The sequence below is a fragment of the Rhyacophila brunnea genome, unplaced genomic scaffold (genome assembly GCF_057557595.1).
Source record: "Rhyacophila brunnea isolate RB1 unplaced genomic scaffold, BYU_Rbru_1.0 scaffold_4, whole genome shotgun sequence".
NCBI lineage: Eukaryota > Metazoa > Arthropoda > Insecta > Trichoptera > Rhyacophilidae > Rhyacophila > Rhyacophila brunnea.
The window spans coordinates 17,495,146-17,519,590 of NW_028233068.1; the positions used below are offsets into that span (position 1 = coordinate 17,495,146).

Sequence of the window (24,445 nt, forward strand, 5' to 3'; positions counted from 1 at the left end):
AAATACACATAATATTGGATAACTATGTATTTATATATTATTTATCTATTTAAATATTTCCGTAAATTTATTCTACGCTCCAATTCGTAAAATTTTCCATTTCGAACGCTAATTGTACATATTTTCCAACAAAAATAATAATGGAAAAAGAAAGAAATATTAAAGACTTAATCTAAATCTAAATCTTAAAAGACTGTGGCTTAAAATAAAGGATTAATGGTCACCGTAGTGATAGCCAAATAAGCATCGTCATTAGTTTCGGTGCCGTGGTATCAGATGGGTGTCTTGTGGATGATTTAACATACAAAATTTACTCATTTACAACTTAAAAAAACAGGTTTTAAAATATCAGAGTTTTTCCGCGTCCGTTAGTTTATTACTTTTATTTTATTGCCTATTTTACATCAAAAATGGTGATATTAAAAGAACGGTTATTATGTGTTGTCATGCTGATGATATCGTCAACAATAGCTCAAGACGAAGGTAAACATTTTGTTTATTATTATTTTTCCTACTGTACATATTATAGTGCTTAGATTTGGAAGGTCAATTATAGACTCAAGCCAGGACACTCAATTGCAAGCTACGAAGATAGTGCTAATACTAATAGTTATTAATTATTTTGGAATTCAATGGGGTAGCCTGTTCGGACTAAATAAAGATTTTCTTCCATAAATTGAAAACACGTCAGAAAAAATATATAAACCCAGTGGTTCTTAACATTTTCGAAGTCACGGTGCACTTTTGATCATAAGAAAAAATTGCGGTGCACCAAGATCAAACGGTGCTACAAATTAAACAGATAACATAACAGTCAAGGAAAAAATATTTAAGAAAAGCAGGCTCGAAATGGATCGAAGGGCCGTTCCGGTTCGTAAAATCGATAAAATTATCGCTCCGTCTCGTGGAAAAATTAATTTGACCGTCTGAGCTAGATAGATATGCTATATAACAAAAAATTTAACACACTTATTTTTATATAGTACATAAGTATACAATTTGGTAACTGTATTAATACCTTCAGATGTTGACGGCCAAAAAGTTAACTGGGTGAAAATAAGGTGGATAAGGTACGAGAAAACATTTGGTGTTTTGAGTTTCAAGTACACATTAGATGAGTCTGAGCCATACAGAACATTAGATTTGCGACGAAGTAAAAGAGGCAGACCTATTAATGTGAATTGGTCTTCAGAAAAGCGCGATGACGGACCTATTCTTCTTAACCCTTTTAAAAAGGAAGATTTAATTGATCTCTTTCCATTAATAAACGAAGAATTTCATTATTTTTATAACAGCTTAAAAACAAGCCACACATGCCCTGAAGTTGATTTATCCGAAGATAAAGAAGAAGACGATGAAATTGATATAAATAATGAGTAATTTTATGCGTTCTCAATAATATATTAACTAATAATTATGTTTAATTTTTGGTTTAATAAAAAAAAATATTACATATTTTAATGTCATGTCTGACTACTTCGATAATTTTTCAAATACACTATAATAAAATATTATGTAATTACCTACTTTGTGTGCTAATAAAATGTAAATTTTCGAAAAATTGTTTTTTTTTACACTATTACGCTGGCTGCCACTTTCAATTCCTTTCGAATTATCTAATTTAATTTAAATTCAACAATTAATTTTTATGGTATGTCAAACTTTTTCTCATCATTATAAGAGGTGTGAAACTATGCATATGGTGGCAAAACATGTTATGTCACAAAACCACCATTTACAGTTTAACCATGTAAACTATACCAAAGTGCAATTGTTTAGTTACTTGCCAGATGTGTGAGGCACCTATTAGTGAAAGAATTAAAAGAATATCCTTTTATTCTGATTTTTAATAGCCTATCAAATTTTATATTTCTTCTCCTGTAAACTAAGGTAAAACGGACATATCAATTTCTGCCATAACGCCAAAGATTTGATATAGCTACCCTCAATTCTTTTTGCTCAATTGCTTTATCATTTTGTTCGCGGTGCACTTGCAACAAGCTAGCGGTGCATCAGTGATCACTAAGCTACGAGGGTGGGTCAATAATTCCTTAGAAAAAAGCATTAAAACAGGTTTTATTTTTGTATTTTTTTTTTATTTCTCAACATAATTTCCTTGGAGCTCAATACACTTGGTTAGACGTTTCTCAATTTTTTTTAAACCGTCAGAAAAATAAGTTTTCGGAAGGTCCGCAAAATAAGCATTTGTCCGATCGATGACTTCTTCATTTGAAAAAAAACGTTGTCCACTTAGCCATTTTTTTAAGTTTGGGAAAAGGAAAAAGTCACTGGGGGCTAAATCTGGCGAATACGGTGGGTGGTCGACCAATTCGAACTTCAATTCTTCAATTTTAGCCATTGATCGTAAACATGTGTGAACACGGTCATTGTCCTGATGAAAGAGGATTTTTTTCCTATTTAAATGAGGCCGTTTTTCTTCAATTTTGTTTTTTAGCTGGTCCAATAAAGATGCATAATAATCCCCTGTTATTGTTTTTCCTTTTTCCAAATAGTCAACGAAAATAATTTCACGTGCATCCCAAAATACAGTAGCCATAACCTTACCAGCTGATTTTACGGTTTTCGCCTTCTTTGGACATGGTTTGCCTTCGCAATCCACTGCTTTGACTGTTCTTTCGTCTCGGGAGTATAGTGGTGTATCCATGTTTCATCTACAGTCACAAAGCGACGAAAAGATTCATCCGGATTGCGTTGCATGAGCGACAACAGGGCTTTAGAGGCCACCACCCTACTGCGTTTATTGTCGACTGTGAGCAAACGCGGCACCCATCTTGCAGAAATATTTTTCATGCCCAATTTGTCATGTAAAATAGAAATGACGCTACCTTTTAAGATCCCTGTAACCTCAATTATCTCACTCAACTTTAATCTTCGGTCACTTAACACCATATCGTGGATTTTATTGATCATTTCTGGTGTAGTCACCTCTACAGGACGTCCTGAGCGTGGTTCATCCTTTGTTGATGTACGACCACGTTTAAATTCATTTAACCAGTTATAAATAGTTGCAAGTGAAGGAGCAGATATGCCGTGAACTAAATCCAACTCATTTTTTATTTCCTTTGCTGTTAACCCTTTTATAATAAAATGTTTAATAACAACTCTAAACTCAATTTTCTCCATTTTCCATTTTTCCATTTTCCACAAGCAAATTTTTTTTTTAAATGTACGAGAAACACACAACAACCCGACCAATCTGATTGAAACTTCGCAGCATACTGAATCGGTAGTGCCGCTGCATGAAAACAAACCGCTTGCAGTACTAGTCGCGCCACCTGTCGGCTTGGGTCTAGGACGATTTGGCACCGCGAACTGGCCTCCGCCGATTGGCCTCCGGTTATTGGCCGCCGGTACAATCGGACACCGACCCAATTGGCCTCCGAGACGATCGGACGCCGGTACAATCGGGCGCCGGCCCAATTTGACACCGGCCCAACTGGCCGCCGGGAGATTGGACGCCGCACCGCTGAATAAAATGCGCAAAGGAAAAGACCTACGTAACGACTTCGTAGAGAAAGTAGACACGACACTTTGATAAATGCTACTATCTACTTAGTGGTTGTACCTAATACATTTTGCGCTTAATATATTTTTATTATGATAGATAATAATTATTATTCATGCTTTATGCTGTTTATAAAAGAAAAGAATACTTTTCTCGCCAGAACTTGAAGATGTGCATAATTAAGTAATTTTTGTGTATACCTACCTATTCATATTAAAAACAACAAATATTAATAATGAATTGGTTAGTTAAAATTTTGTCTTTTGGCGTTTTCTCGATTTTATGTTATTATAATTGAACTTTATATGTGTATATCACCCGTAAATAAGTATTTTGAAGATTATGAAATTACAAACAATATAAGTAGGTAAACTACTTGAAAGGTATATACATATTACATTAGATATTATGTTGACAAAGCGAATTTGTAACTTTATTGGAAGTTTTAGTCATTTTTATTTAAGTACATATAGTATACATATGATGTTTATAAAAATAATGGAATTCTTTCCTCGTCTTTTAAAGATGTGCACAATTAAATTTACGTATTTTTATTTATATTTACGAATCTGTAGGTGTTCCTATAAAGGGGATAATTAAGTATATGTTATGCGAAACTCAACTTTACAGAAAGCGAGGAAAAACACCAAATAAAAACAGTAAGTAACCAAAATATATGTATTCGTATTTGGTATTTTTTTAAAGTTTATTAAATGTATATGATTTAAAATACAACCATAAAACACTAAAGCTATTGTTATTTATTTCGTCGTGTGTTTTTTATTTTTTTGCCTGTTTCTAGTTTATTAGTTAAATTGAAGCCAGTTTGAATGAAAATTATATTCTTTCAAACTTTTCTTAAATTAAAACAATACATTTTAAAGTGTGTTTTAGGGTAAATAAAAATATCTTTAAATATTTAGGAAAATAATCTGCTGTAAATATTTCAGTAGGTTGATGGATAAATATGTAAAGTAACCTTATAGTAATTAATAATATTCACTATTTGCTAAGTCATATTTTTATAATAATACTTACATATGAATTTCTTTAACGGTATTAACTCACAGTGAAGCCTTGATGAAAAGACAGTACCTATATTAAATAATAAAATAAAATAAAACACAATATTATGCAGTGCTAAGCAAAATTGATAAATAAAACGACAATTATAATAATACATTTATTTTCAATGACAACCTATTTTAGACAATACATTTTAATAATATATAAACAAAATGCAGTTCATAAATACACATCGTATGGGTATTTTATAATCCTACTTATGATATTTAAATAACATAATATACGTACATATTCATCTCAAAAAACCTCAAAACAAAATAACATACGAAAACTACACAAAATATTTATTACTTTCCATAAAAATAAGGGAATAAATGGAGGAACCTAATAATACAATATAAGGTACCTTCCTACCTATCTACCTAAAACTTGTAATGTAAATACACTTTTAATATATTCTACCTAACCGAATATTTTACTACTTTTCTTAATAAATTCTCAAAAATTCAACATACCTATATATTTGAATGTAAGTAAACTAAACGAATAAATTTTAATGGATTGAAGTTTTGTACTTTTCCATTTGAGTCGTTTTTTGCGACCCGAGTTTCGCCTTTTGGCACCTTCGGGCACTATGTGCATTTACCAAAAGGTAAATACACACTGTTGATGAATACAGTTAATAATTCTAACTTATATAATAAAGTAATACAATAAATTAGGTGAAACTTTATCACCTACCATTAAGTTCACAATAAAAATATAACAAACAAATTATGAATAGTTGAAGTGTTTGTAAAAAAACCCTACCTTCTCACTAATAATACATTCGATATGAGTATTAATCGTCAAAACATAATAATAGATCATAAGTAAATGTAATCAATAAAAATACTTACTACACTCAAGAGGTGTAAAATTGTCAAATCTGGGAACATAGCAACGTATTGGGAATTTAACGGAGGTTACTAATGAGATACCTATATCAATGATATCAATCTTGTGAAACAAATATTCGATATTATTCTTACATGCTACTTTTTTCCACTTCACTTCAAATACTTCAACTAATCATAATTTATTTGTTAATTTTTTATTATTATTTATTGTGATATTTTTTATTGTGATCATTGACTTAATAGGTAGGTGATAAAGTTTTTACCTACTTTATTGTATGAATTTGTTATATAAGTTAAAATTGACTGCATTCGTTGTCAGTGTGTGTTTACCATTGGTGAGTGCGCATAGTGCTTGAAGATGCCGAAAGGCAAAACTAGGGTCGCAAAAACGACTCTCTTGATACTTACCCTCGATCGATAGTAATAATATTATAAAGAGATAAAGCACAAAAATTAATCTTGAATAACAAATGAATCAAACAAAACTAAAGTTCAAATCTCAAAATTATCGACTTAAGTTTATTGCAGAATCAAAGAAATAATATTATCTGTCCTATGTAATATTACTAACAACAGAACCATACTATAGGAAAAAGCGTATGACACAAAATAATTTTAATAATAGAAAAATAGGTACCTACATAATACAAGTTGAGATATAATATGCATGCACATAGTGAATGATGGAAGTTGTCTTATACATTTTTTTACGAATAATGAATTGTGTTTTCAAAGCCGGTTTGGTTCTAAAAGAACATAATATAATAACTTAGATGCAATTTTAATGTATTTTTTAATTTAGTTGACGTAACAATCAAACTTTAATGTAAATGCAGATAAATGAAAATGCATGTATAGATTTAGACTACCTTCATTTTTACATTAACAATATTATTTAAAATAAATTAATTGGATAACAATAATTGGTTGTTTTCCTTTGAAGCTAACTACAAATATACAATTTTAATACCACAATGATATACTTAATAAGTAATCAAGTTATTACACAAATAAGGAAGTCAATTTTATTTATTAACTATCTATGACATCATATCCCTTTTAAATCAATACATACTATAGATCAGTTTTAAGAAAGTACCACTGTAAATACAGAATTGGAAAAATATACCTAGCAATAACTAAAAATCTTGGAACGAGTAGGGTTTAAATCATAAAGATATTAAATCTTTAAACACACGTCTTTCGCCCAGCAAGCGTAGTAGGATTTTTCAATAAGTACTATATTTTTGATTAAGTACTTCTTGGATTATTTACTGAATTGGCCAAAATATTTAAAATTAAAAATATTGTAAAAAATATGCTTACATATATTTTCATTCGCTGCGTCCAACGCAACTGGTGCGTTACCCATCAGGTGGCCATTAGATATAATTAGCATGTTATTTAAATGTGGTAATTAATTATTAATTAAAAGGTCCACAGCGAATGGGTTATTAAAAAACAGTACAACTAAGAACTAAAATTTCATAATATAATCAATACCTATGTAATCTTATCATAATTTATATTAACAAATGATTTCAGTCAACAATGCATAGGGACCTACTGAAAATACTTAAAAATGTGAAACTTTGGATTTTCATCGTTGCTCGTTTTAGATTAAATGTATAGCATTTAACATAATAATGTACAGTGATAATCATAACTATTTAATAAATAATTTCCAAAGATATTATGGTACTTAGGTATTTAAGGATTAACCTCACATTTTATCAATATTAAGAAAAGTATGTCGAAAATAGAAAATAGTAAAAAAATGTTGATAGGTATTAATAATTAAAATATATATCAAGGATTACAACATTTGGTAGTTGTGAGAGAGTCCACTTAAATATTCTATTGGGTTTCTACTACCATACTCCCGTACAATTTTTTAAAATACGGCTATCAGCATCTCTAAATTTTTTTAATTTCATTGGTGGTTGATGTCCAGCCACTAAATGCTCCATATATACATCTCGACCTTTTTGTACCTTCCAAAGTCCATCAATGAATTTCCAAATACATGGATTTTTCATCCATAATTCTACTTGTAATCGGCGATGCGCTGCCTCCGAATAATTATTTGTTCGGTCTTCTCCATGCAGCGTCCTCTCATGGAGATTCCATATACATGGTGAAAATAGAGGCTGGTGCCTGCCAGTCCCACGTCTATTCCGGCGGCCCATATACGTGTCCTCAAACCAATTAATTACAGGGCTTAACTCTAATGGTAAATGTTCATATAGCGCATCTAGATATACATCCAGGTCTTCAATTTTCACGAATGCCAGGGCAATTATCATTCGAGCTTTTAAACTAAAATCAGCATCATTATTAAATTCACTAGGTAGGCCCATATATGCCACATGTTTCCTTAAATTCTGTGAAAGATGAAAAAAACATCCTTTGATTGTCACACCTGGAAACATTTTTAATGCTGCGCTTATTGCTGCCTGCTTAAAATCACAATTGATTGATTGAGGTCGCAGATTGGGCTGCAGTTCTTTAAGCGCAGCGAACATGCGAATATATCGTCACCGTTCAGGCAAAAGTCACCAACCCTGAAAATGGCAGTTTTGAGTTGAGTATGTCACCCGAAGCGTAAAATTATGTTCTTTAAGATGCAAAACTCACCTCGTTACATTAGTTAGTAAAATTTTGCTTAAATCCGAATTATTTGTTTTTCACTAAATGACTTTCGATAAAATCTTAACAAGCAAAAGTCATTATAGGTGAATAGACATTATTGACTCTATAAAAAAAAATCATTCGTTATAAATATACAAGCAAAAGTCACTATACTATGGATGGTGAGTTTTACTGATCCTTCTTTTGGCTAACATTGTTCAGATTATTAACAAGCAAAAGTCACCAAACCATAATTTGAGCTACTTTGCCTCCTTCAAAACCTTCCAGATGTTTTAATTAGAATCAAAAAGTAAAAGTACTTTAAAGAAATTATTAAGAAGACATGAGAAAATAATTTAATGTAAATAAAACCTTAAAAACATTAAAATCTGATTTTTCCTGCATTTTCAAACTTTCAAATTGCGATATCTCAAAACTATGTTTTTAGGTTTGGTGACTTTTGCCTGAACGGTGACGATATGTTGTCCGTTTCTTATTAGGAAGAAGTGCATATATCACCGGTAATATGCCACCGTATCTCTCACACATTATAGTATACACTTGTGTAAACAATTTTGCTTCCACGATCTCCTTGAAATTTTGAAAACAAGGAAAAAATTATTGAACGAATAAAAAATTAGCCTTCGGCTAGAAACACAGTGAAAATAGAATCTCAAGAACTCAATTATAATTTTTAAACTTTTTCAATAGCATTCTTAAAAACTGTTTTTCATTTTTTTCTCATGAATCTCGGAATGTCAGACAGTCGAACAATTATAATAGGGAAATTTTGGCCCACGTATGTAAAAAGGTTCGCCAACCCTGATCAAAATAATACTATTAAACCTATTTTTTCTCAAAAAAAGGGGTTTTCAAACTGTGTTCACTCGTATAATTCTGTTTAATATAATATTTCATTTATTAATTTTATTATGTTAACTGTAAATTCATGGTGGAAATGAATTCTATTATTGATTTAATTTAATAAAACGCAATTTTTATCGTACAGACTAGACTAGCCTCTGGGTGGACGAAACCGGTTGCAGTTAAAAAAGGTTCATGTGATTGGGTCATCGATATATTTAATAATATGTTTACTGTTCAATTCTACTTATTAAGTCATAATTTGTGTTATACTAATTATTTAATTTATAAATACGTGCTGCAATATAATCAGTCAATGTCGATTTAATGATTTATTTTCTTCCAAACTCAATAATTACCCAGTATTATTTAACCTAACTAAGAAAATACGACATCCAACAGGATTCGCGCCCAGATGCATGCTCTGGCCACTAAGCTATACGAGTCATATCTACTTGTATCAAAGTGAGCTAATGCTTTTATAATTCTCTCTGAAGCACTTTCTAAATTGCGTTACTTATTGGCAATCGGCTTTTGTACTTTAAATCAAAGTAAGTATTGAATTATCGATTTCAGGATCACTCCAATGCTTTATATTATATTTTGCTGATATTTTTGGACGAATTCACTGGACAGCCGGCTTTTAGACTGTTAGCCGATGAGTTAGACATTTTTTGAAATTCTTGTCCTATTAAAAATATTTTTAACGCTATTATAATATTTTGTATAATTCTCATGACAAAGGCTAATCATTTTTTAACCCCTGATCGAGCTAATGAGGTAGTTAGATCAGATTATTTTTAAATATCTGGGGCTTTCCCACGTACCCAGGTATTTCCACAGATAAATTAAAAATAATTCCCTATTACAAACAACGGCTTCCTAGTGATTAATATAATAGGTATTATATATTTCGACGTAGTTACACAAAACAAACATTTAGTAATAAAAATGGAATAAGCAATTTTAAGCCGAAGATACCTAACACCTATTTCAAACGATAGTCTATTGATAATAATATGCACCTACATACAAATTCGCTTTGTCAACATAATATATAATAATGTAGGTACAGAATACAATGTAGTTACTGAATACGGTATAGTTTGTTAATTATTATAGACTTATATTATTTATTACGTAAACGCCTTGATTTATATAAATTGTACCTAATTATTAAAGATCGATTGACCAACACATTTCAAACAATAATATAATATATAATGTAATATGTAGGTACCTTTCAAGTATTTTACCTACTTATATTGTTTGTAATTTCATAAACTTCAAAATACTTATTTACGGATGATGAATAAATATAAAGTTCAATTATAATAACATGAAATCGAGAAAACGCCGAAAGATATTATTTTCACTAACCAATTCATTATTAATATATATATATATATATATATATATTTAATATGAATAGGTAGGTATACACAATAAATTACTTACTTAATTATGCACATCTTCAAGTTCTGACGAGGAAAGAATTCTTCTCTTTTTATAAACAGCATAAAGCATAAGTAATAATTATTATCAATCATAAGCGAACAATGTATAAGGTACAACCACTAAGTAGATAGAAGCATATTAAAGTTTCGTGTCTACTTTCTCTACCAAGTCGTTACGTAGGTCTTTTCCTTTGCGCATTTAATTCAGCAGTGCGGCGTCCAATCTCCCGGCGGCCAGTTGGGCCGGTGTCCAATTGGGTCGGCGCCCGATTGTACCGGCGTCCGATCGTCCCGGAGGCCAATTGGGTCGGTGTCCGATTGTACCGGCGGCCAATAACCGGAGGCCAATCGGCGGAGGCCAGTTCGCGGTGTCAAATCGTCCCATTCCCTGTCGGCTTTTCTAAGGACTTATTGACCCACCCTCGTAATAAGTGTCATATCTAATTGCGAAAAAGTTGACTTATGATTTTTACAGTATTCTCTGAAACGTTTTCTAAATTTCGTTATTATTGACAGTTGGCAGTCGATTACAGTTTTGTATTTTAAATCAAAGTATTAATTATGTACCTACCTTAATTATAATTTTTTGTTCCAACGTAGGTACTTGTAGAATGTTACATTCTTAAATCTAGTGAATTATTAGTTTTCTAAAAGAAATTATTGTTTATTAACGATTTTTGATTGATTATTTCGTACAAATTAATTAATGTATTTCCATTATACAAAAAAAACATTTTCTACAAACATCACATTGCATTCGAAGAAAACGCAACAACTAGCACTACGAGCGAAACTCACAGCTTCTTGCCCCAGCAATGGTCCAGTAAAAAATTCACAGTATTAACATCCACTTTACAAATATAGAAAAACGAAGGGTCACAATGAAATCGAAATTCACCGCCCTCATTCTTATTAAAAAAAAAACGTAAGCATTTCAATTATAGTTAAATAAGCTGAAATAAGCACATGGGTAAAGATTCGAATGTGAGAAATCCAACTCCTATGAAATAGCACATAACTCTCATTAATCACAATTTTTGTAAAGATCGCTAAAAAACTTTGTAACAAAACAACACAAAATCTTATAGAAATTGGTGTATACCTACCAGTGGCGAAGGGTGAATGTAGGCTGTTAAGATACGATATAAATTATAATTTACAATACAATAAACTTTATCAGTCATACGTATTTGTTTTCATTGAAATAAGCCTACAATTTACATATGCTGTTGGTTAGATTATTTAAATTCAATTAAACACTGCGAAAATCAAGCCAAAATAGATAATAAAAAAAATAATCGTCTATCTATAAAATATCTAAAATTATGCCATTAAATCATACATAATTTTGGATATTTTATAGATAGCATAATATTTTTGTCTAGTATGGTTTGGTCAGGGATCAATGAATTGTATTAAACTAACCAACAACCTGGGTAATATGTATTCTTGATGTATCTAAAATAAATAAGTGTGAATGAAAACGTGTACACTATTATGTCGAATCACCCATAGCATAACAAAATAATTATGGTTTAGTTTAGGTAATGCTTAATTGATTTTTAAAAAGTAACCAAGACTATTTTTGTAAATTATAGTCTTAGATCAATAAATAAATACGAATGACTGATAAAGTTTAATGTGTGTGTGTGATCTTAATACCCTACCTCCACCCTTCTCCACTGATACCTACGACATGTCGAGTTTTTTTTTTTATTAAACTTGATTAAAAAGTGTAATGATTGTCATAATAATTTCAGAACTGCAGCGCTATTTTAACAAGACGGTCACACAAGGTCTAGTCTTATACTACTTTTACTTTTACTTTTAAGTCTATTTTTATACAACTGTGATGCATGTCATTAGTCATAAATCGGAGATCTAATATTGAGTGCCACTCCATATTTTTTTTTCTGAAACAGGTTATAGGTGTATCTTCGCGCAGACCGGATCCTCAGGAACCTGTGTTAAAATCAAAAGTTGTGACGCAGCTCTCGAAGACCGCAAAAATGGCATCAGTCCCCAGGTATCTATGATAGTATTCTTCCACTTTCGTCTTTGCCATGTCTAAGCCTAACGTGGAGTATATATATATTTTTTAAATATTGATAACCATGCCCTTGCTTTTTCGTACAAGGTGGTTGGGTGGGTTAGTTGCATTGATGTGGGGCTAATTAGGTTCCTCCATTTATATCGTTAATTTTCTTTATGCCCAGGATTAAATATTTTGTATAATGTTCTTGTGTTGTTATATTGCTTAGTACTTCGTGAGGCTTTTAGAGGTCAATTTCGTGATTATGCTGTCTACACCGAGTCCTGGGAGTTCATCGCTCCCTTTCTAGTATAGGGCAGTCGTTGATGGCATGCCACACAGTTTGAGATGTGTTATATTCACATGGACAACAGTCATCATCCCTCAGTTTAAATCTTTTTAGATAAGCTCGCACCGCTCCGTGGCCTGTTAGTATTTGTGTGAGTTCGAGTGATATTTTATGTTCCTAGCAAGAGTGATGGCAGAGGTTATGTTTAGAATAAATTGTTACGTTATTTATCCTGTGGCGGATGTTGTGTATCTGTGGTTCCATAGCTCAATTGTGTCTTCGTTTAGTTTTTTTTGCGTATAGTATACGTGGAGTATATTGCCAGCGCTCGAAATGAAAAAGTTTACGAACCGGAGCATTAGACAATTTTCTGAAGATATTAACATAGCTATAAATTTTATTGTGTATTTTGTAAAAAATAAGTGTGTTAGATTTTTTATTAAATGGCTCATCTAGCTCAGACGGTCAAATTATTTTTTCCACGAGACAGCGATAATTTTACCGATATTACAAACCGGAACGGCGTTCTTGTGCGATCCGGTCCATTTTAACCCCTGACCTCATTGACCTAAAGCGGCGCCTCCAAACAATACTGTCTTAATATTAGACAGCTAAATGCATAGCAGACAACCGTCAAAAACCGACTTTGACGTAATCCTTCGATCAATTTAGTGACTGTTGGCATATATGCATCGTATATATTTTTTCACTATTATTAAGTGTGATTGTCTGTACTAGTATTTTTAGATGAATATGTACTTCCTGATAACATGAGAACATAATATCATATTTTAATGATTTTTCCCCAAAATGTTTCAATTTTCGAATTTTTAGATAGGTACCAACCAAATGTGCTAAAACCACACATCGGCATTTAAATAGTTTCCGATCAGTACAAAGCATTTTATAATTTTTCCGAGGGTAAACCTTCTGTTTGTGTATGAACATACGTGGAATTTATTTTTTACTTTTACTTATGTTTAATATTATTTCTTTTTAGACAGTACCCTCCGATCTGTATGATTTTAATGGGTATTCGTAAGTTTTCGTGTTTATAAAAATTCTTTTTTTTTCAAATCAAATGTATTTATTTTACTTATATGAACATTACAAATTATAAATTCAAAGCATTCACGAGTCACGACATGACATAAAATAAGTGTTAACAATTTTTAAAATAAAAATACAGAGAAATGTGAGTTAATAATACTTACAATAAATAATAAAATAAGAAATAAAATAAATAACAAAAATAAAATGTAGATGGAAGCACACAGAGTGAACTTTGATAGACCATATCTTAAAAGCTTATAAAATAACGTCCATCTAAATTCACCCTCACGTAAGTGGAATATATTAATATTCGAAGCGATTTTATTAAACATGGTTATTGCCCTCCCAATTGGCATTACTAATGACAGGTTAGTTCTGCACCTTGGGAGAACAAACAACGGATGCCCTCGATTCCTAAGGTAATTATTAGAGACACACAAGCCAACACCACCAAGAATGGCAGAGTTCACATTTACGCCGCGTATAAAAATATTTAGCTAAATAAAGATCCCTTCTAAATTTTAAGCTACAGTTTGTAAGCATACCTCAGAAAGTCAGTCGGATAGAGCCACGGACAATATCCATACAGCCGAAAGCAAAGGAGTCTCAAAAATTTCTTTTGTACTCTCTCCACCATAAGTCCGTATTTCAACTGATGCGGGGCCCAAACGATAGACCCACTCTCAAGTCTGCTTCTAACTAAGGAGTTATAAAGAATTTTTAGTACCGTAACATCCGAAAAGACCCGGGAAGTACGCAAGACAAAGCCCAACATCTTTATCGCCTTTTTTACAAATGGACGCGTTCGGTCCACTAGCTGTGGTAGTTGCCGGCATTCACTGCTATTATAGTGGCCGACGTTAGTGGTCGAGCACCTGCATACACTAGGCAGAAATGCCAGCGATTCTCAGTTCTGTTTATCTATGTGAGTTGAAAAGCGAGTGAGTGTGCTGTGAGTGTATATTAATATTTTAGTGTATACTCGACGTAATGGAAAATTTCGATCCGGAATTTTTTATTGCCGATGCTTAAGATCGTCTCGTCATCTTCGTAAAATTAGTACTAACGCTAGTGCTAGCAATAGAGAATCCATTTTCACACACGTCCGCCTTTGTCTATTGTTTCTGAATGAACTCTGAATAGTGGACATAAACGGTGGCTCGATCCAGGCGTTTGTGGACGCCACTAGTGGCTTGACTCAAACGCTAGTGGCGGCCACTCATAGCTGCGTTCGGTGGCTGTATGTTCGGAGGCTCTTACCTGAACGGTTTCGATAAAATATGTTGATATGTTTGGAATCTCTTTCGAGCGCAATGGTTTGTAAAATTAGGAATTTCGTGCTCTGGCGATAAAACGAAAAAAGGGTCAAAATAACCACTAAAAGAAATTTTCGGAATTGTAGTAGGTTCCTATGGTATTTCAGAAACTGTTTTGTCGAAGAGTTACTTTATAATTAGTTACTGGTGATTTAACTCCGGTAAATAGGTACATAGTTATAATCACTTAGATATCTAATCCTCAAGAGTAAAAATCATCTATTATTATTTAAAGAGACTTTAGTAACTGATCTCGTCGAATGATCGATCGAAACAAACATTCTTACACTCATGTCCAACACCCAATAACATAATTAGTAATTATTAGTAGTGAGGTAAGTAAAATAATATGTTTTACATCAATCCATATTATATAACTCTGAATTTTAGTTTTTTTTCGTGACGCATTTGTAGGGAAAGCTGATATTTCAAACGTAAATGGATTTATAAGTATGAATGTCAAAAGTCGGACATGAACATTTTTTTATTATTGCATCATATTTTATCCGTTTGATAACAAAAAAAAATCGGTTATGTAATAAAATACCACAAAGTGTTTAAGGCTCGTAATTTGCCTAATGATGTTACTGGAATTTACCCATTGAACATCGTGTCTGTCCTACGGTTTTCAATGTAGGTATGCAGTGACGTCCCTAGACAAAATACCGCCCCTGGGTACTGCCATAATGCCGCCCCATTTTTTTATAAAATATTTTTTATCATCCATGCTAGTGTCGTTTCTGGTCACCAAATACGTCGAAGGGCAACAGAAGTAAACTAGACATCGCGAACCCGACAAAAAAAATTGTCCTGTTAAACCTTTCATGTTAATTAATGCATTTTGCTTCTTAAAGATGTCTTCGTTATTAAGTAAGTACTCAGCTTAGGGAGCTATTTCTATATATACAAAATGATTCTCCTCGATTTGCCGCCCTTCCAGTAGCTGCCGCCTCCAAGCAACGCTCAATCTGCTCACCTCCACGGGACGTCACTGTAGGTATGTGTTGACGAACTGCGAATCTCTTCAAAATTTTCTTAAATAATCTTGCATTACAATATAGAATATGATAACCTTATGAATTCGTGCTATTCAACACTATACTAACTTCATTAATAATTTTAGCAACATCGGCCCTGTTCTCAGAATCATCCGAACCAACGTTTGCAATGCTGCGTGTAAAAAAACTATTGAGGGCCCACATGCCCAACGAAGGTCAAAATGGAGCTATTATGGTATTTTCAAAGCGTTAGCCTGAACATTCCTTAAACGTTGTAGATAATCTTATATAATTTTGAAGCCTTTTTATCCTTTATATTTATTTTAGACATTTGATGACTACATAAAGTATTTTTATTACATACAATAGTATTCTTTTAAAACTCGATCTGATGTTTTAAAAAATCATCATATTTTAGTCGATCCATGTGCAGTGGTGTTATTTTATAGATTAATTAATTTTTAAACGCATTTATAAAACCTAAAATTTATGTCGACATTATTATAGTGAAATATTTACGATAAACATTTATATTGATAATCTCTGTGATCCCAAATTTGACAAGAATTAAGTATTTTATTATTAAAAAAATGGGCAAGATTACCACATTTGAAGATAATTCTAAAGATACTGATTATAAGCTATGTCTTTGACCATTCAAATGTGATAAAACATCCTACGTACGAATAATGATTGTTTTATAATAATTATTGACCAAAGAATAAGGAAGTATTTTTTTTTAAATACGCCATTTCTATTGGCATTTCCCAGTGGTTAAGCTATGTTTTCATAGGTAGTTAATATGCTAGGCTGACTAACTCTCTTGTCGTCTTCAAATTCTTCGCAGCCCTTTTAGAGACGTGTATACCACTGATAAACACATGTTTTTTCATAATAGATAAGCTTAAAACTTTTCCAGAATATCGACCAAGTTATTGCAAATTGTTTTAGTTTTAACACAAATATGTATGCAAATTCTTTGGCCCGTCATTTTTTTAAATAAAAAAAATTGCATTCTTGTGTCAAAATTAGCTGCGCAAGCAATACTTGAGAAACATATCATATTATATTCTATCAATATACAATCATAATGATATGTTCAATCGGATACGTACATAATATAGCGTAAGAAAAATAAAAAAAATCTGTGTTTGATCCAATGCAAATAATTTTTTCGCGCAAATGGCTAATAAACATTATTCATAAAAAGAGTCGTTAACAAATAAACGTAAAAAAATTAGCGAGAGTTAATAAATAAACTCTTCTTTATCCAGTACACTCTACAGTCTACCTATACCATAGATGATATGACTGAAATTGACTTTAGTTGTATCTTTCAGATTTGTGGATTCAGTGGGAGTGTTCCAATTGTCTGCTGCACCAATAGGGGTCCTCAGCCACCCCCGCCTCCTCACCTTGAAACCATTCATACGTCCTTCGCAGAGTCACTTTCGGAAAACGAATGCCCATCACTACCAGAAAAAGCTCTGAAGAATGCCGAAAAAACCGGTCAAATATCATGGGACTGTAAGATTATTTTGAAATCATTAACTCAATAATAAAGTCAGATTTGTTCTAGCCCACCAGTATAAGTTTTCCGCTGCGTGAAAGCGCCACACGCTAACAATTGACATATCATTCAATAGGGTCTAGGACGATTTGGCACCGGGACAACTGGACGCCACGGAATTCGAAAATAAATAGACGTTAGGTACTTATAGGTACTTAAAAAATATATTTAATATTATTATTTATATTTAAATGATTATATTATGATTGAATAGTTGGTGAGTATGTAAATATGCAGACGTAAATAATGATTTAATCGTGCATATGTTTAAGTTCCGACGAAAAAAGAGATTTTTATTTTATATAAAGTCTTAGGCATGGTAATTCTCAATCCGTAATAAATAATACATTATGTTAAGAGTAAAATGAATTAAAACTACTAAGTAGTAGACAGAAACTGATTAAAATACCTCGTCTACGTTCTGTATACGTGTCTACGATAGTGCGGCGTCCAATTATCCGGAGTCCAGTCGTCCCATTCTCCATTCAATACGTTTTATAATTTGATGAGCTTAGTTCTAAATTCCAACACCTAACGATTTATGATAATATATATATATAGTTTTCAAAATTGAATTAACGGCCCACGTGCTCGTCGTAGGTCAAAATTGAGTTTTTATCGTATTTTCAAACCATGCTCCTGGACACTTCTTAAACGTTGTAGATAATCTATTTATATAATTTTGAAGCCTTATTATCTTTTATAAATATTTTAAACATTTGATGACTGCATAAAGTATTTTTGTTACATAAAATAGTATTCTTTTAAACCTCTCGCTCTAATGTTTTAGAATAAAGTCATATTTCGGTACATAACTGTGCAGTGGTGTTAAGATTTTTTACATTTATTAATTTTTAAACGCATTTATAAAACCATTAGTATAATTTATTACAAGATAATTTTTGTAAAATATTCATGATAAAAAATTATATTGATAATCTCTGTGATCCCAAATTTGACAAGAATTAGGCATTTTATTATTCAAAAAATCGGCAAGATTAACACATTTGAAGATGATTCTAAAGATACTTATTATAAGGTATGTTTTTGACCATTCAAGTGTGATAAACATCTTATGAATAATGATTGCTTTATAACAATTATTGACCTAAGAATAAGGTAGTGTTTTTTTGAAATACGCCATTTCTTTTGTCATTCCCCAGTGATTAAGCTACAACATACGGCCGTAGCCATAAATTGACAAACCAAAATTAAAGTAGGGAGTAAAATGATATTAACGCGCGTGTTTGCCTAACCTAACCTAACCTAACCGATTTTTTTTAAATTTTTTTTTCAAACGGTACATGTTCAAACACGCGCGTTAATATCATTTTACTCCCTACTTTAATTATAGTTTGTCAATTTATGGCTACGGCCGTATTTTGTAGCTTAACCACTGGGGAATGACAAAAGAAATGGCGTATTTCAAAATACACTACCTTATTCTTAGGTCAATAATTGTTATTAAGCAATAATTATTCATAAGATGTTTATCACACTTGAATGGTTAAAGACATACCTTATAATAAGTATCTTTAGAATCATCTTCAAATGTGTTAATTTTGCCGATTTTTTGAATAATAAAATGCCTAATTCTTGTCAAATTTGGGATCACAGAGATTATCAATATAATTTTTTATCGTGAATATTTTACAAAAATTATCTCGTAATAAATTATACTAATGGTTTCATAAATGCGTTTAAAAATTAATAAATGTAAAAAATCTTAACACCACTGCACAATTATGTACCGAAATATGACTATATTCTAAAACATTAGAGCGAGAGGTTTAAAAGAATACTATTTTATGTAACAAAAATACTTTATGCAGTCATCAAATGTTTAAACTAACTATAAAGGATAATAAGGCTTCAAAATTAAATAAATAGATTATCTACAACGTTTAAGGAGTGTCCAGGATCATGGTTTGAAAATACAATAAAAACTCAATTTTGACCTTCGACGAGCATGTCCCCCCTTGTAGTGAAGGTAGGTTGTAGAGATCCGACAAAAATAGTATACGTCAGTCATATTTAATTGTTTTCATTGAATATTAAGAGTACAAATTGTAGATTATGTTGGTTAGTTTTTTTTTAAATTCATGTAAACCAAACCATAATAAATAAAAAATATTCTTCCAGATATAAAATATCTAAAATGATATTCTTATATATTTACACTGACGTTAGTGACAATACATCAGTGTGTATTTACTTTTTGGTGAGTGCACATATTGCATGAAAATGCCGAAAGGCAAAACCCGGGTCACAAAAAATGACTCAAATGGAATAGTACAAAACTTCCATCCATTAGAATGTAAATGACTCAGTTAAAGTAAAATAAAGTATCAAAAATAACTTTGTTTTCAAACCACCATTTCAATTCCTACTTTTAATTTATACATATATACCGTGCAGTATGCATGCACTATCAGAATTAATTTAGAATTATCTTTTTAATGGAATTGCAATTGTTACATTCTAAATAATATAAGATGTGTAAAATAGGTATACCCAGCAGGGCTCGAAATGTACCGGAGCGCCATTCCTGTTCGTGAAATCGGTAAAGTTATCGCTCCTTCTCGTGGAAAAAATAATTTGACTGAATGAGCTAGATAAGCCATATAATAGAAAATCTAATACACTTATTTTTATAAAAAACACATACAATTTGATAAATATGTGAATATCTTCAGAAAACTGACGATCGCTCCGGTACGTAAAATTTTCCATTTCGAGCGCTGATACCCAGGTATGATAGATTTTTGTTAAATTATTTTGTGGTGTTTATTTTCGGACATAAAATGATTTTATGCCATTTAATAATGAATATGTGAATATTATTTTGTTTAAGATTGCATTGATCTAGCTGACACAATCTTCAGATGTAAGAACAGTATTTTAATTGGAGGTCCAAGAATACGAGAAGAACTGTGCTCCCATTATGTTGAAAGTCTTGTTGTTGGCGGTGTGCCTGCTGGAATAAATGAATTTCCACATATGGTAAGTTACTTACTATCTATAGTATGGTGATAATCTGAAATTAACAGCGTTGTCAACAATATCCTACCATCTAGAACTAGAGCAATCACGCGTTAATCATGTAGCTTCAGTTATTGTTAACTCACGTCACTTTCTTGATAGTATCGCTTCATCCGGAAGGTGCACCTCCTCCCTTTGACGCCACCAGAGACTTCTTGTCTCTCCAGGCTGATCGGATCACTTCTTACTAGCCACCAAATAAATAGCTTCCTCTGTGCAAATGTTTAATAATGTTAGATTACCAATAAAAGTTAAATGCAAGATCGATTGAGGGATAATTAAACGGTTTCTATTCTAAAATATCAGTTTAACCTCTTGACTTCTTGATTATAAGCAGATGATCGGATAGTATATTTTAAAATATTTAGCTACCTGTCATTAACACCTAACATCATATTATGCCAATCTATGCGAGCTATTCAATACCTCGCACAGTCCGGTTTCAAGTTTTGCTGGCAGTAACTAGAACAGTTCGGTATATAAAGTACGTAGATGTTTTACTTTTTTTCATTGTGTAAATTCCTAGTTTCCTTCTTCTTTCGTCCGTTTTCACTTTTAGGAAAAGGTTGATTTTTGGCTTCGGTTAAGTATCAAACAGACACGGTAAAGCTTTTTTCTGAGTAATTAAGTAATTTTAAATTGTTTAATTTAAGTTGTCGAAAACGATACATTTACGTCATTCGCCAGATGTGTATTTTGCAAGTTACATAATGCACATTCAAAAATGCTAGATCTGGCAAGAAGTTAAGAAGTTGAATTAATTTTAGTAATCAATATTGCCAATATCCTCTTGTACAGGCGCTATTGGGATACGGGGAATCAGCCGACAGAGCGGTATGGGAATGCGGTGGCACGCTTATCAACTCAAGATGGGTGATGACTGCAGCTCACTGCCTCTACAGTCGATTGGCTGGGTAATATAAAAAAATGCAGTACTAAATCGACACAGTTATCATAGAAAATACTAATAATTATTCCATAATCTTTTTTTTATATACTCAATTATGGAAGATTGAAACAGTGTGCAAGAAGGGTTTAAACATGTCAAAGAATTCGACTGTTCTTGCGGCCTGTCAAATCAGCACATAAAAATTCTATCTTTCCAAGCTTTTTCATGTCTTAATCAACATATAAATTTAGGGCTTTAAAACGAATGGTGCTGACTGGAGCATTTGTTCGTAATTTATTTAAAGTTTAGAGACCTCTTTCATCAATTTTTTCAGTGCAATAAGTTTTCAACGAGTATTAAAAATACAATGGTGTTTAGGAAATGATTTTATGTAAGATTTTTTAGATTTCAAAAACCAAACATTGTGAAAATACGTAAGTTTTTGAGACTGCGAAACTTTTTTTAATAAGGTGATTAAAAGTGCCACTCCTTTTGACAGTAATATGCTATGCCTACCAGATACATTTAACTAACTAACCCACACAACTTTAGTGAAGACAAAAATTAGTTGTTATAACTTATTATAAATTATGACGTGTTTTTTAAGTAAGTATAACATTATTCAATAAAATAAGAATGGATACCTATTTTACTTTTAGATCTGAGGTTAAGTTCGTACGTCTTGGATCTCCAGAAGTAAATGCTCCACTCGACACGAGAATGCTTTTCTATGTCGCTCAAGTTGTAGAACATCCAGATCGTTTTGATCAAAATCCTCCACAGCAGTATAATGATATTGCTCTGGTACAACTTGATCGAGAGTAAGTTACATAATTGTTTAATAAATTATAAAAACTTCCTATAAAGATCCTAGATATGAATATAATATAATGCCTAATGTATTGTTGTACCTACATATTTCTCAATAGCATCACTTGTAAAGCTGTATGGAATTTGATATTGTGGAAGATCACACGGCTGAACAAATCTATTTTTCTTTTACTAATATTATTAGCGTCTAAAAAAATAATCCTCGATTCAGTTAAGACACTAATTTTCGCAACGATTCTTCCAAACATATACCTAATATTACTAAAATTTTAACGGCTTTCGACGTAACTACATAGTTTACCCTTTGCGTATTTTGTTTATAATTTCATTTCAGCGCTTGAAATGGATGATTGTACGAACCGGAGCGCTCGCGTAATTTTACGAAAATATTTAGGTACACATTGATGTAAGTTATAATTATTATAGGTAGGTATGTATAATATAGAAATATACGTACCAAGCTCGGAAGGTCAAATAGAGTAACTCTTTAAATTTGTGGAATGCGATATTAAGGCATAATGCAAAAAAAAATCAAGGTTTACGTCATAAATATATTTTTTTTACTTTTTAACAATTAACCAACCGGATTGCAATATTTAATTTTTCCACGAGACGGAACGATAATCTATAAATTTCACGAACAGGAGCTGCACTCCGGTACGTTCTGGTCCATTCCGTGCGCGTCTTATCCTATCCTAAAATGTGTTTTCTGGTATTTTGTGATGCCTGAATCCTGCCTCCAACTACGGTCCTGTTCAAAAGTATAGTTCATATTTTCAGGCCTCACTATTTGTGTCTATTAACAGGGACGGATTGTCCCGACTGGACACCCGAAATTATCGTTAGAGAACGAACGCGTCATAAATCTTTAGACCAATTCAATATGGATCATAACTGCTAATAAATTAATTATCAATACTAATATATTATTATTTAAAGTGTCAACGGAAAAAACAGAGCTTAGAGAAAAATTTTCTAATGAAAAGTAAAATTTAATATTAATACTATCGACAGAAGGTGCTTGATAGAATTTGAATTTAAATTCTTAAATTTTAATAATATTTTGTTTGCAAAAAATATAGTTACCATTGCTGCAACATTAAAACGGCTATGTACATACTATTTAACTTGTATACCAAAGCAAAAATCGTTAATTACAATCTAAGTTATTATGTTTTAACCAACAATGGCAGGGTTGTGGGACGCAGTTATTCAACGACGTAACATCTATCTATATATATATCTTCTTCTTCTTCATTCTATCTTCTTTTATTCGTATGGTTCCTATACCATTAATCCAATTACAATGAAACTTTCAACGAAACAATGAAACGTCAGTTGTTGTGCGATTCTGAATTAGTACAATCATCTTCTTCTTCTTCTATTATATCCTTTTCAATTCATATACGTTCCTATACCAAATGTGGAAAATCCATGCTTCTCACATGGACAGCTGTAAGTGGCCTACTCACGCGTTGGAAAATCTTATGATTTATTCGTGTACGCACCAGACGGAAAAAATATTGTGTATCCATAAGCACTTCAATAAACAGAATTAAAACACAAACACTTTCTTTCTTTGGGTGGCATTGCAACGCATGCCGGATACACGTACCTTATAAATATAACTTTTGTATTAATTACTTTGCAGTGCAACATTTGGGCTAGCTGTAATTCCAGCATGTCTCCATTCAGGACCACCTGCTGATATAACAAAAGGAGTTATCACTGGATGGGGAGTTAGCAAATCAAAGGGAGCGCAGAGTAATGTTCTCCAAAAGGTAATTTAAAAGACTTGAAGCAATTATTGTTACCTAGATATCAATGATGGTTCAAGGACAATTAGGTACCTCCTGGACAAAAAACGCGGTTTTTAAAAACCCCTGACATTAGCTACTCGTAAAGACCCACATAGACATTTCCCCCCTTCCCCATAAAGATATAAAAATTTCCTTGTATATTCAATTTCCTTAAAAAGGTTCTGTGTGTTTCTTAGTAAACAACAGTAACACTGGTTACTAT

The 24,445-nt window shown here is 31.9% G+C and overlaps 1 protein-coding gene across 2 annotated transcripts in view; it reads left to right on the forward strand.

Moving 5' to 3' along the window:
* Positions 1-245: 245 nt before the first annotated feature.
* LOC147067017 (trypsin-like) overlaps positions 246-24,445 on the forward strand; it is a 47,727-nt gene continuing 23,527 nt past the window's right edge. The window contains exons 1-7 of one of the 2 annotated variants that reach the window (XM_085954449.1): positions 246-483; positions 12,326-12,429; positions 17,432-17,618; positions 20,516-20,664; positions 21,502-21,617; positions 22,252-22,413; positions 24,075-24,204. In XM_085954449.1, coding sequence (XP_085810575.1) covers positions 411-483; positions 12,326-12,429; positions 17,432-17,618; positions 20,516-20,664; positions 21,502-21,617; positions 22,252-22,413; positions 24,075-24,204 — 921 coding nt within the window. In that variant the 5' untranslated portion in view covers positions 246-410. The remainder of the gene's footprint in view (positions 484-12,325; positions 12,430-17,431; positions 17,619-20,515; positions 20,665-21,501; positions 21,618-22,251; positions 22,414-24,074; positions 24,205-24,445) is intronic. The other variant, XM_085954450.1, reaches the window with a different exon arrangement.